The 12880-nt window shown below is 41.2% G+C and overlaps 3 protein-coding genes across 20 annotated transcripts in view; 1 reads left to right on the top strand and 2 right to left on the bottom strand.

Annotated features, from left to right (window-relative positions):
• Positions 1 to 12880, top strand: part of LOC114643026 (tripartite motif-containing protein 16-like) — a 1170030-nt gene that overhangs the window by 909122 nt on the left and 248028 nt on the right. For 5 of the 18 annotated variants that reach the window (XM_051927897.1, XM_051927898.1, XM_051927896.1 and 2 more), the window contains one exon: positions 6831 to 6959. The exons of 8 other annotated variants lie outside the window; for them this stretch is intronic. In XM_051927897.1, coding sequence (XP_051783857.1) covers positions 6831 to 6927 — 97 coding nt within the window. In that variant the 3' untranslated portion in view covers positions 6928 to 6959. Of the gene's footprint in view, positions 1 to 6401; positions 6758 to 6830; positions 6960 to 12880 lie in introns of those variants that run through there. 5 more of the 18 variants (XR_007934991.1, XR_007934992.1, XR_007934993.1 and 2 more) reach the window with 3 other exon arrangements.
• LOC114641537 (tripartite motif-containing protein 16-like) overlaps positions 1 to 12880 on the bottom strand; it is a 721005-nt gene that overhangs the window by 130412 nt on the left and 577713 nt on the right. The window lies entirely within an intron of this gene.
• The window catches only part of LOC114643105 (tripartite motif-containing protein 16-like), a 211677-nt gene that overhangs the window by 130412 nt on the left and 68385 nt on the right, over positions 1 to 12880 (bottom strand). The gene's annotated exons all lie outside the window — the stretch shown is intronic.

The raw sequence follows: 12880 nt of genomic DNA on the forward strand, positions 1-12880 counted from the left end.
AGTGGAGTGTTGTCCTTCTGGAAGCTTCTCCCTTCTCCACACATATTTTCTGGATTTCAGGCACTGTGGCCATTGGGTTTTTGGTCACTCCTCTCATGAAGGTCCTTCTCCATTGATTGATGAAAAGTAATGGGTGTTCTAAATATATTCTGTTAATCATTATGGAGGTCCCTGTCATCTTGGGAACCTTCAGTGCGGCAGAATTTTTGCATATCTTTCCCGAGATCTTTGCCTTGACCCAATCCTGTTTCTAAGCTCTGCAGGTAATTCCTTCAACCTCATGGCTTGGTTTTTTTAACCACTGTGGACCTTCTGTAGACAGGTGTGTGCTTTTCCTCATCATGTCGAATCAACTGAAATGACCACAATTAGACTGCAAACAAGGGGTAAGAACATCTCAACGATGACTGGTAGAATAGGATGCACCTGAGCCAAATTTCAGATGTCACAGGAAAGGTTCTGAATCCTTGTGTTGATGAGATAACTTAGTTTTTACTTTATTAAATAAATACAATAATATCTAAAATTCTGCTTTCCCTTTGTAATTATAGTGTGTTGAGTGTTGCTTATTGAGGGGAAAAAAGGAAATGATTCACCACAAGGCTGCAAAATAAAAAATGTGAAAAAGTGGAGGAGTCTGAAGAGTTTGTCATGGCCCGGTATGTTATAAAGAGACAAAAGCTTTTCATGGGGTGCACTTACTTTCTCACATGGCTGTATATTCAGATACAGACAAAAGTATTGGTTTAAAAATGAAGCACAATTGTAGGTAAAATAAGTTAAAGCTGACAAAAGTCCTCATCATCCTCCATTCTTTACTCCACAGAGCAGACACTTTGCTTTGAACATTAAATTTTTAACATTAAAATAAAGGAAAATGGCAGAGAAAATTATTGGGGGTGCTTAGAAGTTCAAAGACCTCACTGGTCTGTCATGACATCTCAAGCTGACTGATTCCTCTCAGTCAAGTCCTCACTCTGCTGTGTTGTGTCATTGTGTTCCTCACACTGAACAAGGACAAAGGAAGAGGAGGTTATGAAGAAGGTTACAGCCAAGAGTGGTCAAGGTGAAGACTACAAGACCACCTCCAAAGAGCTGTGTGTTCCAGTGAGGAAAGCTGCTAGTATTCTCAAGATGTTTATGGGTCTGCAGGACTGTAGCCCACCTCCCTGATGAGACCATAAGAGTAAAGCTGACCTCAGATTGAACACAAGGAGAGTTTAAATGGAGGAGTAAAAACAAGAAAACATCAAGAGAGACTCAGGCTGACCTCCGAGATCAAGGTACACCTTCTGGACTGGAGTTTTCTAAAACACATGTTGACAAGACACAGTGCTGGAGAAGGTCCTTTGGTTTGATGAAACTAAACAAGAGCTTTACAGTAAGTCACAGCAGCTCTGTGTCCACATAAAATAAAATAAGTGTTCAAAGAAAAAACGCAAACATGGAGGAGGCTCATTAATGTTATGGGGCCACTGTGCTGAATCTGTGCAGGGCACAATAAAATCAGAAGATCATCAAGACATTCTGGAGTGAACATGACAAGGCTTTGTCTTGGGTTCAGGCCATGGATTCCGAAAACATACAAGTAAGACCACCGAAATATGGTTGAAATTACATTGGAATGTTCTGAGGTATTCTGCTATGCACTCTGAACTGAATCCAAGTCAACATCCATGGAAAGAGCTGGAAGTTATAGTTTGAAGATGAAGTCCATCAAATCTCAAGAAGAGTGGGCCGAGTGAGCAGTGAGAGGAGTAGAAGTCTCATCCAGAGCTACAGAACGTGCCTGACGGCAGGTCTCACCTGAAAAGAGTCGGTTAGAGAACATTAGGTGAGGGTCCCAATACTTGTGTAGCAAAGAGTCTATCAAAGAGACCAGCACTTCAGAACAGGTCATCTAGCAGAAGCTGAAAATATTCAGGCCCGGTCAGTACTTGGATGGGAGACACCATCTAGAAAAGCTTAGGTTGCTGCTAGAAGAGGTGTTGGAGAGGCCAGCAGGAGGCGCTTACATGGTACTCTCAATGTGGATCCCAATACCCAAGTGGGGGTGCGTGACGGAAACACTGTGATGTAAAAATGGTATCATCCTTTGGATGACACAAAAAACTGAGGTCCTGACTCTCTGGCCATTAAAGACTCTTGGGGATCCTTTATAAAGAGGCTAATGACTCCAGGCTAAATTGCCCACCATGGCTTAGGCATGCTGTCCCCCTAATCATCCCTTTTCTCTAATTGTCTGTCTCTCTCTCACCACTTCATCATCTAATAGCTCATGTGTGGTGAGTGTCACTGGCTGCTGTCATATCATCCTGGTGGATGCTGCAGATTAGTGGTGGTTGAAGTGTCTCTCTGCTCACTGAAACACTCTGAGTAGTGAAAAAAGCGATATATAAATGTAAAGAAATATTATTGGTAGTAGTGTTGCTCTTGTCATGGAGAAAACATCCTTCTCACTTAGAAGAAAACATGCAGAGTTTCTGGACGAGCAATCAGAATAAGACTTAATTGCAGAGAGCATAAAGCTGACTCAGTTCAATGAAGTGAGATCCATTAGTCTGTTGGAGCCTTGGATTTATAACAATTCTTATCACAAGATTACTCTGCATATTTGTCATCATCTCATTCCTAGTACATCATTTTGGACCAAAATGTTTAAGTGCCTTTCAGACAGCATTGGTATCACAATCCTTCCTAACCCATTAACAGCTGTGTTCGGTGTTCTTCCAGACGGACTTGAAGTGGAGAAGGACAAGCAAACGGTGATTGCATTCATTACACTTTTAGCACGCAGACTTATTCTGTTAAATTGGAAGAATCCTAACTCTCTTCTGAAAAGTCAGTGGGAAACCGATGTTTTATATTATTTGAAATTGGAAAAAATCAAATTCTCAGTTAGAGGATCTGTACAAAATTTTTTCAAAACCTGGCATTATCTAATCGATATTATTTTAGAATAAGAGAAATCACTATTACCACATTTAATTCCCTTCTCCATCTCCTATTTACATAAATATTTATTTCTCCCTTTCTTTTGTTTATTGTTGCCTTATTAAAAAGCCCTAAGCAATTCTCCTTTGGCTAAGCTCTCCTTCTCAGGGGTGGGGTTTGATTTGTGTTCAATTTTGTTTGGTTATAAATTGATCTGTTTGTATGGAATGATTACAATGAAAATTAATTAAAAAAAAAAAAAGATTCCTCTGCATATTTGTCATCATTATCTCATTCCTAGTACACAACTCCTCCATTCCTCTCACACCACCAATATTTTCTCCAGCATTAATCATTTTCTGATGGACATAATTACTTCCTACCCATCACCTGTCACCGTTATCTTAACCCGAGAGGCAGGTTCACCATCTATCACATTCTTAAGGTTTGGTTTATAAATATCGTTGGCATCTCAGAGGAAATAAAAGATATGGGCATAAGCCTTTCATTGTTAATGGTCTGAAGCCATCGGTTACGATATTTATACATATGAATAGGCGTTACTTTGGACAAATATGAATTCTCTATACTCTGTGGAATAAAGAAAGGTGGATGACAATTACTGTTGTCAGTTTACACTCATTTGACAGAAAATTGGGATTGTTGTTAAAAAGTGTGGGGGGGGGGGGGGCATGTCAGTAATACAAACAATAGAGAGAAAGAAAGTATTCACAGCGCATCACTTTTTCCACATTTTGTTATGTTACAGCCTTATTCCAAAATGGATTAAATTCATTTTTTTCCTCAGAATTCTACACACAACACCCCATAATGACAATGTGAAAAAAGTTTACTTGAGATTTTTGCAAATTTATTAAAAATAAAAAAATTGAGAAAGCACATGTACATAAGTATTCACAGCCTTTGCCATGAAGCTCAAAATTAAGCTCAGGTGCATCCTGTTTCCCCTGATCATCCTTGAGATGTTTCTGCAGCTTCATTGGAGTCCACCTGTGGTAAATTCAGTTGACTGGACCTGATTTGGAAAGGCGCACACCTGTCTATATAAGGTCCCACAGTTGACAGTTCATGTCAGAGCACAAACCAAGCATGAAGCCAAAGGAATTGTCTGTAGACATCCGAGACAGGATTGTCTCAAGGCACAAATCTGGGGAAGGTTACAGAAAAATTTCTTCTGCTTTGAAGGTCCCAATGAGCACAGTGGCCTCCGTCATCCATAAGTGGAAGAAGTTCGAAACCACAAGGACTCTTCCTAGAGCTGGCTGGCCATCTAAACTGAGCAATCGGGGGAGACGGGTCTTAGTCGGGGAGGTGACCAAGAACCCTATGGTCACTCTGTCAGAGCTCCAGAGGTCCTCTGTGGAGAGAGGAGAACCTTCCAGAAGGACAACCATCTCTGCAGCAATCCACCAATCAGGCCTGTATGGTAGAGTGGCCAGACGGAAGCCACTCCTTAGTAAATGGCAGCCCGCCTGGAGTTTGCCAAAAGGCACCTGAAGGACTCTCAGACCATGAGAAAGAAAATTCTCTGGTCTGATGAGACAAAGATTGAACTCTTTGGTGGGAATGCCAGGCACTGCTCATCACCAGGCCAATACCATCCCTACAGTGAAGCATGGTGATGGCAGCATCATGCTGTGGGGATGTTTTTCAGCGGCAGGAACTGGGAGACTAGTCAGGATAAAGGGAAAGATGACTGCAGCAATGTACAGAGACGTCCTGGATGAAAACCTGCTCCAGAGCGCTCTTGACCTCAGACTGGGGCGACGGTTCATCTTTCAGCAGGACAACAACTCTAAGCACACAGCCAAGATATCAAAGGAGTGGCTTCAGGACAACTCTGTGAATGTCCTTGAGTGGCCCAGCCAGAGCCCAGACTTGAATCTGATTGAACATCTCTGGAGAGATCTTAAAATGGCTGTGCACCGACGCTTCCCATCCAACCTGATGGAGCTTGAGAGGTGCTGCAGAGAGGAATGGGTGAAACTGGCCAAGGATAGGTGTGCCAAGCTTGTGGCATCATATTCAAAAAGACTTGAGGCTGTAATTGCTGCCAGAGGTGTCATCGACAAAGTATTGAGCAAAGGCTGTGAATACTTATGGACAAGGGATTTCTCAGTTTTTTTATTTTTTAAAAATTTGCAAAAACCTCAAGTAAACTTTTTTCACGTTGTCATTATGGGGTGTTGTGTGTAGAATTCTGAGGAAAAAAATTTATCAATTTTGGGATAAGGCTGTAACATAACAAAATGTGGAAAAAGTGATGCGCTGTGAACACTTTCCGGATGCACTGTAAAATACGAAAATGTTAAAGTCACTATTTACTATAGGAAATGTGAAAAAATATGATTGATGCATAGAGCAATGTTTTAAACATCATATAATACAAAAATATGAAAGGCCCTCTATAACAGACATATAACAAAATGTACAGTAATAAGAGATGACAGGAAAGGCACTATAACAGAGAGAAAATGACAAATACGACAGGCGCTATAAAAGAGATACAGCAGACAGATGTGAATGACACTGTAAGACAGAGAAATGTGAAAGGCAAAACATAACTGATGGACACAAGGCCAGTTGAGAGTCGCCAATGAACCCAACATGCACATCTGTGGAGTGCGTGAATCAAAGCAGGAGTGACACGAGGAGAACATGCAGGCCTGACAGTCAAGACGACGACTGGGTGACAAATTCAAAGTCTGTGAGGCTGCAGCTTCAACCCCTCGGCCTCACAGTTCAGCTCAACTTCTTTCCTTTCCTTTTTATTTTGAACCCGTGTCTTTTGATTTTAAAGTGTCCCCTTTACTGCCAGAGTGACTTCAGCTCACTCCATGATGACTTTCTTCATGAACTGCATGTCTCTCAGCACTCGATGGCCATCTTGTTTGCTGCAATCATTGAGCTGTCAGTCACAAGTTTTATGACAATTCATTATAAACATTTCATTTTCAGGCAGTTCAGATTTAATTTTTATTTTCATATTCTGTATAACTCTGACCTGCGGGGTGACCCCTAAATGTTTAGTAGAGTACTGGAAATGAAAGAACAAAAGACTGGGAACGGAAGGAGCAGAACGAGATCAGGGCTGTATTCTGAGGAAAGGAAAAATCAGTTTGGTGATGAAGTGTGACAGAGGATTGATCCTAAATTAAAGAGGAGGACAGTGACAATAAAAAGGGACATTTTAATAAAGCCAGTGGTCAGTGTGGACAGTCCATTAGAACTCTGACCTTGACGGTGACCTTATGGCATATATTGTAATTTCAGAATTTTACTTTGAATTCCCACACATTCTGTCCAATCAGATGAGCTCTTTACTATCAGTGTCTCATCACCGCAGCTCCTGATTGGTTCTTGTTAATAGTCTGTGCTGTGCTCCGCCCCCAGTCCTGTTACACACTCCCAGATTTTCTCACTCGTTTTCTTTTCTCTTCTTTCAGACTTCTGTCCCCTCACACTGGACATCAACACGGCAAACAGAGACCTCCTTCTGTCTGAAGGGAACAAGAAGGTGACATGTGAGGGGACGGAGACTGAATATCCTGATCATCCTGACAGATCTGACTGGTGGTCTCATGTTCTGTGCAGAGAGGCTCTGACTGGGACTCGCTGTAACTGAGAGGTGGAGTGCAGTGGACGCTTCATGAGGATTGGAGTCGCATATAAAGGACTGAGCAGGAAAGGAAGATGGTGGGGAGTCCCTCCTTGGATACAATGACAAGCACTGGGGTTTGCAGAGCTGTGTGTCACAATAACCAGCAGACTGTAATCAGCGCCCCCTACAGCCCCAGAATAGGTGTGTATCTGGACTGGCCTGCTGGCTCTCTGTCATTTTATAGTGTCCCACACACAATGATCCTCCTGCACAGGTTCAACACCTCCTTCACTGAGCCCCTCTATCCAGGGTTTAGTCTTCTTTATAACTGCAGTGTAACAATCAGCCATCTGACACCATGTGACCACTGACCAGTACACTCCACTGGTCACTTGATGTCCCAAAAAGCACAGGTCATCTTTGTGTTTGTAGTTTGGGGTCAAAATGAATTTCACAGGATTTGGGGGGTAGCACATCTGTGAGTGAATTTGGTGTTGAGAATGCAGAGTGAGTGTGGCTGTCAGGACCTCCATTGTTATTGGATTTGAGGAGCCAATCAGCTGTGTGTGTGTCATAGTGAGGGGCGGGGCGTGAGAGAGTAATGTGGATGTAGCAGCAGTTAAGTGTTTGGTTTGCACTGCACAGTGAAATATATAAGTTTTTGTTTTAGAAATGTTATAAAGAGATGGCTGAAATGGTAAAGTAAACAAGCAGAATGTTTCAGGGGGATGCCGAGTAGGGAACTGGAACTCTGTGATGTTCTTTCATGCCCATAGTAAGCCTTGCCAGTTGGCACGTATGCAGTTTTCATAACAGGATATGTGCTGAATTCAAGTGATATTGAAGAACAAGGACATTATGGAGAAAGACTTTCATCTTAGGCTGGTTGTGTTCTACACTAAAGTACCTCATGTCCTTTAACCAATCAGAGAATGATATTCAGGCATTAATTCAGCACTGTTATGCAAATTCAGTTGTTTATAAAATGCTCCTCTGCCCCTTCTTTTTGACCATTCTCTAACAGACTACTGTGATGAATGCTTCGTCTTTGGCATTTTCCGAGCAGTAAATTAAAGATGCCATGGATGAGTTTCCTCCTGCCTGATTACTGACCCAAAGGGGTTTTATCAGACTTGTCCTAGTAGAGGAAAAGTTTCTTTCTTTAATTAATAAGTTGATTTCTTCCACAGGGGGCACTTCTGACCTACAGATAAATGTCTGACCATAAGGGTCCCATTTTGATTCACAACCACATGACCCCGAGTGTCATTGAAATCCAACTGTTTAAAATTCTGCTGGAGCAGCACTGCTGAATGGCACTATATAGACTAAGTATCAGGAGCTCTGGAACAGTGACTATGTGTAGGAGTGAGTGACTACTGAAGAGTGTCCTCCCTCCATTGGTCACTCAAGGGGTCCATCATTTCTGAATCAATCCACCGAGGACTCGCAGGTCAGTCAGATGTCGGCCATACTGACGAGAGTTTGGTGTTCTACTGAGTCACTTGACGTCACATTAGACATTAAACTTCACCACCTTCTTCTTGTTTTCAGATTTGTCAATTCTGCTATTCTGGAAATTCTGACATTCTCAGAAAAAATGAATTCTCGGTGAAGGTTGGGATCTCCCTCCGGTGACAAAGGAAAATCAGAAGTGGCGGTTTGAAAGGCTTCTTATTCATTCAAGCAGTAATGGTCTGAAATTTCACCTTGTCTGACAAGCTAGTGATGGATTTCAAATAAATATACAGTTAGATAAGATTAAATTATACTATTAGGGTTCTAAGTTGATTCAGTAGGTGCGATAGACGAGGTCCACGTTATCAAGCACCCACCGCCTGACCCAGTCACACACATGCCTCGTTTTGGTGTGAATTTAATGTAACACCTCAACCTTGCCATGCAAGATAGAGACAAGCTGTAATTCTGTAGATCTGGAAACATCTAATGTTGTGCTCCTGACTGAAGTGTCAATGAAACTCCTCCAGTATAATTAATTTTCTTTTAGATTATTGGACGAAGTATGCTGCAAATTAAACATATAAGCAAAGGGCTAAAAGACATTAAAGTCCGACCACACTTAAATCTTAAAACTGCCTATTCCAAAAATGCCAGGGTGTTTGAGGTCACGTCGTCAGGTGCAGCTCGCAGGTGGATGTCTTCTTTGTCTTCTTCTTTCAGCTGCTCCCGTTAGGGGTCACCACAACAGATCATCTTCTTCCATTTCTTCCTGTCCTTGTCATCATGCTCTGTCACCTCCATCACCTGCATGTCCTCTCTCACCACATCCATAAACCTTCTCTTAGGGCTTCCTCTACTCCTCTTGCCTGGCAGCTCAATCAGCCCAGTATACCCAGCATCTCTCCTCTGCATGTCCAAGCCAACACAATCTCACCACTCTGACTTCGTCTTCCAACCGTCCCACCTGAGCTGACCCTCTAATATCCTCATTTGTAATCCTGTCCATCCTCATCTCACCCAATGCAAATTTTAACATCTTTAACTCTGTCACCTCCAGCTCTGTCTCCTGCTTTCTGGTCAGTGCCACCGTCTCCTGCCCATATAACATAGCTGGTCTCACTACCGTCCTGTAGACCTTCCCTTTAACTCTTGCTGATACCTGATCTAAATCAGGGGTGTCCAACTCTGACCCCAGAGGGCCACACTGGCTGCAGGTTTTCCTTCCTGACACTTTCATAATCAGTAACCAATTTCTGCTGTTAATTGACTTCTTTTCCATTCCCTTTGTTAATTGAAGAATCCTCTGAATTGCTTCTTTTCTTCCTTAAACGGCAGCCAAATAAAAATGAGATGTGAAGTGAACCAACGATTGACCAGCCAGGGGGTATCAACATGACCAAGTGTGGTATCAAACTCCCACCAGTGTCACTCTAACCAGTTTCTTAATTAGAAGCCAATTGTTGTTGTTAATTGAACTTGTTATTTAATTCCATGGCTGTGCTCTCATTTGACCACAGCAGAAAGCAGATCAGCGTCACCGAGACCTTCAACTTTCTTTATTTTCTGATACTGTATGACAGCAGAGGATATCTGGTCATGTGTTGGGTCATTTTGTATTTCATTACTGTTTGGTTGCGAATCTATATCTATATAGGAGAGTTAGGATCCGTGTGGCTGTGTTTGTGTGTTTGTGGAGGGACGGAGAGTTAAGGTGGGTGTTGGAGTCACGTGATCATCTCCCCTCCCATTCACCTCATTTCATTCACTTCATTTCGCTCCAAGCTGAGCTCCACAGCTGACGCGGTTAGTCCTTTCTCCTTTACTGATTTACTGTTTAGTAGACGCGGTACTTACTGAATAGTATTTTTTCCTTTAGTGTTTCTTAGTGTTTAGTAGACTCGGTGTGCCGGTGCTCCCGGCAGTGTTGCAGTTTAGTGTTACTTTCTACTTCATTTTTGTACTTTAGTGTTTAATAATAAATAATAATAATTCATTACATTTATATAGTGCTTTTCTCAGTACTCAAAGTGCTAAAATAGTGAGTGATACTTAGCTGATGGCAGTGTAGAAGCAGCACAGCACAACGGAGCTGGTAGGACAGGCAGGTGTGGTAGTGTAGGTGAGTGGCGATAGCAAGCAGCAGAAAGCACAGCAGGAGGAGGTATCAGGATTTGGATGTTCCAATACACAGCCATAAACAGTAACGCTTGGTAATTTCAGGCGTGATCGCCCCGGAGCCATAAGCCATAAACCAGGTAAGTATGAACATCAGATCAGTTCCCGGTCGTACGGTACCGTAAGATGAAACGGAAGCAGATCAGCATGCTTTGTTTCCTTACAAACCTCCCATAGTTTATGAAGACGCACAGCAACAATTAAATCATACAGATTCTGGTGTATTCTCAACTGCATTTGCTGTGTGTATTTCTTTAGGTATTGACCCAAGTGTTCAAGTTTTTACTATTACTTCAATGCGAAATCACTTACAAATAATTTTTGTTACTCGACAATTGCTTCCATTCCCTGTCGAAAGTAGCCGACAGGCGACACCAGTTACAAGTATTCAGTGCGTTCAAAGACCTGTACGAAGTACGGCGACTAACACAGTCACTCATAAAAGGGGAGATGACTCGGTGCAGGAAATGGGGATTGAAACTACCTTGGAGGACATGCAATCAACGAGGCGATTAAACGGATCTCAAGAGACGTCTTCTAGGTTGGAAAAAAAGCGCTTGGCTGCCAAAACCATATATATATATATATATATACATCTATATAAATAAAAATGTAAATGTTCGTTTGTTCAAAACCTTAAATCTCTGAAAGTTCTTCACCGATTGCTTTGAAATTTTGACACAACGTTGCATTCGAATACGCACGTGTTTTTATATACATATTATATAGATGTCACACCTGTGACAGGTAAAAAAATGCTTTTTTTGAAAACACATCGCCATCTGATGGACTTAAAAGCAACACACTCCATACTAAATATTTAACGATTCTATTTCAATGTTTCGATCAAATACATTTGTAAGTACGTGAATAAAGGCAGCGACATGGCAGTTTTTGGCGTGCAACCAGAAAGAAGTGATAGGAATGCGGTCATACATATCAATGAAATCGCACAGTATTAGGCTGGAAGATTCATAAGCAGCAATGAAGCTGTATGGCGAATTCTTACATTTCCCATACATGAACGAAGTCCAGATGTTGTTCACTTAGCAGTACATCTAGAAAATGGACAATGCGTTTATTTCACAGCTGCAAATGTGCAACAAATAGCCCTGAATCCACCGGTTACAACGTTAACTGCTTTCTTTACGTTATGTCAAAATGACACGTTTGCAAAAACTCTGCTGTATTCGGAAGTGCCTACGTATTACACATGGAATGCAAGTAGAAAATCATTTGAACAACGCAAACGAGGAGAGCGAGTCAACGGACAACCTGGCATATTCAAAGAAACTACGATAGGCAGACTGTACACCATGCATCCCAATCAAGATGAATGCTTCTTTTTTCACATGCTGTTGGTAAATGTGCCCGGTCCAACGTCTTTCCAGCAATTGAGAATTGTCAACGGCGTTACACATGCCACTTTCCGAAGTACATGTCAAGCTCTGAATTTATTGGAGAATGACCGACACTGGGATGTATGCATTAATGACGCGTGCAACACATCACATCCAAATCAAATTCGTGCATTGATTACAATCATATTGACCGCCTGCTCTCCTTCATCTCCAACACAGTTATGGGAGAAATATAAATCGCACATGGCTGAAGATATTTTCCGTCGAATACGCAAGTACAATTCAAATATAAACATGGATTTCGCAGCAGAAATCTACAACAAAGCGTTGATAATGATTGAAGATTTGTGCTTAGAAATCGTGAACAAAGTTCTCAATCAATTGGGAATGCCATCACCGAAACAATCTGCTGCTGCTTTGTTCGATGTAGAATTGCGTCGTGAACAAAATTACAACACGGGTGATCTTTTATCGTATGTGCAATCAAATATTCCTAAGCTAACGCTTCAGCAAAAAGGCAATAACAGGGTTGGAGAAATGGAAATTGGGAATGGAAAGGTGCCGGTTGATCTGACCTCAGGACGAATTTCATTGCCTCATAACTTCTGCAATTTAGTGACGTCAAAAGAAGAATTGGTTGAAAAAGTATTTCCCAATATTCAAACCAATTATAAGAATCACGATTGGCTGAGTGAACGAGCTATTCTTGCGACCAAAAACAAAGACATCTACGAACTTAACAATACTATTCAGTCTAACATTCTGCACAGACAATGGTACAACAAAAAATATTGTATACCCACAAGCATTGTGAAATTAAACATATTAGAAACGTGCGCTTTCTCTTTTCTTTCTTTTCCATTTAACCAGACTGAGCCACAGCAACGCGTGGCCGGGTACAGCTCTCTCTCTATATATATATATACATATATATATATATATATATATATATATATATATATATATACACATACATACATACATACACACATATCTTTGTCTATATATATATATATATATATATATATATATATATATATATATATATATATATATATATATATATATATATATGTACACAAACACACACACACATATATACATATACATCTATACTAATAAAAGGCAAAGCCCTCACTGACTCACTCATCACTAACTCTCCAACTTCCCGTGTAGGTAGAAGGCTGAAATTTGTCAGACTCATTCCTTACAGCTTACTTACAAAAGTTAAGCAGGTTTCATTTAGAAATTCTACATGTAACGGTCATAATGGTCGACAACGTCCGCCATGTTAAACTTTCTTATTTATGGCCTCATCTTCACGGAA

This window comes from Erpetoichthys calabaricus, chromosome 5, assembly GCF_900747795.2.
Source record: "Erpetoichthys calabaricus chromosome 5, fErpCal1.3, whole genome shotgun sequence".
In the NCBI taxonomy this organism is placed as follows: Eukaryota; Metazoa; Chordata; class Cladistia; order Polypteriformes; family Polypteridae; genus Erpetoichthys; species Erpetoichthys calabaricus.